The following is a 5,489-nucleotide window of genomic DNA, read 5'->3' on the forward strand; positions in this document are numbered from 1 at the left end:
TTAATAATATTTATAACTTTATTTTTTAATACATTTTAATACAATAATTAATACAGTCCGCAATAAATATAAACTTTTTTGTTTTATTACTCCGGTGGTAATCGATGTTTTGGTCTCGCGAGTAATATTGTATAGGTAATATGACTGTAGAAACGGTACGCGGTAATTATTGTTAATGACTGGACGGCGAAAGGGGCTGCACAATTTTATTCTGCTTTGTACGCGATGCTTGAATTAATTTAACGTCGTGTTATTATTACGAATACTTTTATTTGAGCACGCGTTTATATTTTGTGATTGTTAGTGCACGTTGAAACGCCGGTAAACTAAAATAAAATAGCAGGATTACAAACATCTATTGGAATATTTTTTTATTTTACGATCTACAGTCTTCCGCGATCAAAACAATAGTCAGTTTCAGTGGCCCAAAAATCTACGTTTTGGACAACACTTCGACATGTTGGGAATGAGAGTCGAATGGTTTTAGTTTGCGATTTTTACCAGGATATTATGTATGATTACTTAAATTAAAATAAGGTAAATTGAAATTCATTAATGTTGTTTAGACTGAAGTAATATGCATAAAAATTATTACAAATGTATACACAGTTGCTTTGTTACTTTGTGTGTTAATTAAATCGCAACGTATAAATTACATTGTTTTGACATAATATCAATGTTTCATTAGGAAGTTAAATAAATTGTATTTTTGCATGAATTAAAATAGATGGATGCACGAGAGGTTTAAAGGCCGATTATTAGGGCTGTTGTATTTACATTGGTTTCTTCCCTGAATAAATTAATTTCTATTACCTTGTTTATAAACATATTTTTTAACCTTGACGTTGGAGTTAGTTCGATTTCATCAACCGTTTTAAATAATTGATATACGTCATTACTCATTAGCCTAATGCGCATTAAAAAGGTATTTATATTATTCTTACTCCTGAATGAATGCGAACTGATTTAATGATTATTAATAATTGCATGTTTTGAGTATGATTGTCTCGAGAATTAAATAGTGATGACAGTTATATTAAAAAAAAAAAATAATGGTAATAAAAAATATAACAGCTGTAAACGAGTTCTTTCCTAATCAATGAATTGTGCTCGAAAGTTTTTTCAGGTTACACGAGTTTTATCTAAATTAAATAAATATTAAGTAAAAATAACTACAAAAATAATTTTGATAATAAACACAATAGACAAAAATTTAAATGATTCAATTTTTATAAATTCAAATCGTGACATAAGTCCCTTGTTATTTATTTTTCAACTAAGAAATAAATGTTTTTCGCTTGTCGTCTATGATTGTTGTCCTACAGTATTTCTAATTTTATTCTAAATATGACATTGCAAATTCTTTATCACTTCAATAAATTGAATTATACTGGAATATATTGAATAGAACAGAATTAAATTTTGAGTGAAATGTTTCACAACTATCAGTTGTGCGTAACATTGAATTTGATAATTCTGCACATACACAATGAGGAAATAAAGCATAATTAATGAGCGCACAAATAGTATAGATCTTAATAAAACAGCTGAACACAACTCGTATTTTCTATTTATATCATTGAAACACAACTCATGTACCTTACTTTTATTATATGGGCACAACTCATTAACTGATTAAATAAAACATGGCAAATACACCGATAACAATATAATTTATCAATATTTTTTAATTTTTAATTAACTCTTATCATTGAATATTTTGGTTGTTATATTATTGATCAATTTTTTTGAAAGATAAACAAATCGATTGTTTTGGTGTGAGTAAAATCGTCCTTGGATTAATTTTGATTGGATTTTGTGTTTTTTTACACGGCGATACTTCAAATCTCGACAATATTTCCGCTAGTCCACTCTTGGTTTCCATCATTGCGAATCGCAACCCTACGTTTATGGACATTAATATATATTATACATTATTTAAAAATAAAAATAAAAATGCATTTATATTCATTATTATACAATTAATTCAAATGTAATATGTAGGTAATTACCGATACATATCCTAGGTCCATCGCCAAACGGGAGGAACGTTCCGTGTGGTCTTGAACTTATATTTTCTTCAGTAAATCGTTCAGGATCAAATATATTTGGGTCTGAATAATACTTAGGATCATGATGTAATGAATATATTGGGATTAATAATCTCTCACCAACATTTAGAGATATGTTACTGTCTGCAATCGTGTACTTCTGAGTGCAAACTCGACCTAAAACTGGAACTGACGGGTACAGTCTCAATGTTTCTAAAAGTATATTGGTAAAAAAAAAAAGTTTACCATAAAGTTAAAAATATATTTTATCTATTAATAATTCATTTACTTTAAATTCATAACATAACATTATATACATACTAACCATTTATCACCATATCCAAATATTTCATGTCTTTTAACGTATCGTACGAAAGCTTTCCATCGTTTGCGTCCAATGTTTGCTTAATTTTTTCTCGTAATTTTACTTGAATTTCAGGATTCATTGCTAGCTCATATAAACAATAACTTATTGTGGAAGCTGTAGTTTCGAAACCAGCAATAAAGAATACGAATGCATTTGCTGCTAATATGTCATCAGTAAATAATTCTGAAAAGTAATTTAGAATTGAATAATAATATCATACGAGTACTTTGCATTATGTATTTTCTCAAGATAGATTATATTCGAGGTTATACAATACATTTCGTGACATAATCAAGTAATTTTTGTAATTTATGTGCATGAAAATGTATTTGAAATTAATCGATTTGATTTCTTAATTTTAACTGTGATTATATACATTATAAGCTTATAGTTAAAATTTATAAGTTATATGCTAATAATTATGAAATAGAGTATTCTTTATTTAAGTCAATACAATTATCTATTTATAAAATATAAATAAATATCTTTAGCTGATTATTGATTATTATTTATATGCTCATTTAGATAATTATCTAATATCAATAATTATATAATTTATACTTAAGTTACCAGATTTAAGTTCAATATAATGTACATATTTATTTATAAATTTATTTAGTAGTTATTGAATTAGTGTTCCATAGGTCATAGCTGATAGTTAATTATTTGTATAGTGTTTTAATGAACTAATAGAATTTAATGAATACATTAATACCTAATAAGCAGATTCCAGGTAATAGTTTTTACATAGTTATCAAGCACAAATAAGCAATACTTAATACTAACTAATACTAAGTATTACTTAATAAAGATTTTTGATTAATATTTTATTATCGATCAACTTCTACAATATCGTTAGTCGGATAAAATATAACTCAACATAAATATAGTACCTATGTCATATATGAATAAATAGTATGAAACTAAATTTAGAGAGCAAATTTCTGTCAAACACATTTTGAAGTAACTATAAAGCTAGATGTACTGTTATAATGTTACTAATGAATACGCGGATATACGCTGTATACTCGTCAGCAATTTTTTTGATTTTCGGCGTATACCCAATTTAAAATATCATTTTACGGGTAAACGCTCCTAAAATAACTCGAAAACCAAATGAAACTTATTTTATAGTTTATAGGAAAATTTTTTTGATGTTTTAATGAACTATTTATCTTATTTATCAGTATACGCTGTATTTAATGTATTTTTAAATTAATTTATTAAATTTAAAAATCGTTTATTGTTTTGAATTTTAAATATTGTTATGATACAATGTTGAAACAAAAATATGTAATACACTATATAACAATTTTTATAGAACAAAAATACATTGATACTTAACGTTACCGGTCTTTAATTTTATAGTGATACATTAGAAGTTAATAGTTATAAACATATTGTAAGGGATTAAGTAAATTTTTTCTAGCGCAATGACTAGGTAGCGAAAAAAACACTTTTTGGGTTGAATGTACATGTTTTAGTAGTGGGTATACTCATAAATACATTTACTAATAAACCATTGAATTGATTGTAACCTGTATAAATCTATTAACTTATTTTTCATAAATGTAACTTTGATATGTTTATTATGTTTACAAATGATTAACGATATAAATTTATAATAATATAAAAATTTCTTACTTTGTTCATTTTCCTTTAGTTTTTCTTCGTCTTTCAACTTTACTAAAAGTGCTATAAAATCGTTACGCGCATTTTCATCATGTTTGTGTTGTTCTATTGTTGTCTCAAGTAGATTATCAAAAAAGTCATATATGTAACTAGGCATACCACGTATTCTAAATACATCTAAAAGTCGACCAAAACCAAGCAGTCTAATTAGATTTAGTAAAGTCGATCGAAATCTTGGCATCAAGACCTCTCGTCCTGTACGACGAAATTCTGAATCTGGATCTGATAATGTATTTAAATCTAGACCAAATGCACAACGACCAATAGTATCAGTTGTAAATTGAGCCGATGCTTCACTTACATCAACAATTCCTGTAAAAAATATAAACTTTCAACTCAGTATTTTAGATAATATCAATAATGATAAAAATACCTAATACTATTTGAAATGTATATAGTCATGTATAAATAGCTTAACTTGTTTACGTTACGGTCTCATGACTATATATATTCTTAAATATTTAAAATTTTTGATAATTTGTAGTACCTAATGTAAAATTTATGTCAAAAACAATATATAAATATGTATATAAAATATTTTTTAATATCATGTTTGTTATACCGTTGTCCATTTTTATACATAACATATTTATCGTATAAAATATATTTTTAAGTACAAAGGACATAGGTGTAAAGGTAAATAATAGGTTCGTAGGAAGGTTATTTATGCATTATTTTAGTCTTTTGTCGATATTAAAATGTGATTTAAATAATATGATCATTTCTAATTAAGGACGTGGGTACCTATTACACCTAGTCTAGGTGCGTATGCATATTGCATATATACATATACTACATGACCTACACGTATTATTTAGTTGTCGCACGCCTACGGGTTTTTTTTGTTGTTCCTGTAAAGTATTATGAGTATGAGAACTAACAAAGATAGTATTTCGATAACAAATTGAAAATTTGACTCGAGTATAGAAAATAATGAATATCGAAAGTTCCCTACAAGTGCTTATATATTTATTTACGTAAGATTTTTATTTACACGTATAGGGCGATTCACCTGACACGTTTGTGCTTATTTTTTATTTAATTTTTAAGTTTATTTTAAAAAGATGAATTATCAAAAAATAAGCGAGCAGACCATGTCTTATGAATCGCCTTGTACGACATATAGCCACATTGGTTATTATGTATAATATTGCACATTTGTTACACATCATTACCGCTGTTGCTCGTTATCTGCTCGTTCAAGTTGTCGATCAGACGCGCCGTGCACACGTTTATGTCGCTCAACATTGACTTAAGTTTGGCCGCCGAAAAAGTCGGACTTAACTTGGCCCTGATCGCTTTCCACTGTTCTCCGCGCAGGTTCACCAGGTGATCGAACAGCTTGTCGTGCACGAACGACACCTTGTTCGCGTTCCGAT

At 27.3% G+C, this 5,489-nt stretch overlaps 1 protein-coding gene across 1 annotated transcript; it reads right to left on the reverse strand.

Moving 5' to 3' along the window:
• Positions 1-1,711: 1,711 nt before the first annotated feature.
• Positions 1,712-5,489, reverse strand: LOC112602108 (cytochrome P450 6a2-like; the record flags this gene model as incomplete). The annotated part of the gene is given in 5 exon segments (XM_025350041.1): positions 1,712-1,902; positions 2,013-2,264; positions 2,377-2,601; positions 4,063-4,422; positions 5,286-5,489. Coding segments are annotated over 5 exon segments (1,211 nt in total), but the record flags the coding sequence as incomplete, so codon positions are not given.

The sequence above is a fragment of the Melanaphis sacchari genome, unplaced genomic scaffold (genome assembly GCF_002803265.2).
Source record: "Melanaphis sacchari strain LSU unplaced genomic scaffold, SCAv2.0 Contig829_pilon_pilon, whole genome shotgun sequence".
NCBI classification, from domain to species: Eukaryota; Metazoa; Arthropoda; class Insecta; order Hemiptera; family Aphididae; genus Melanaphis; species Melanaphis sacchari.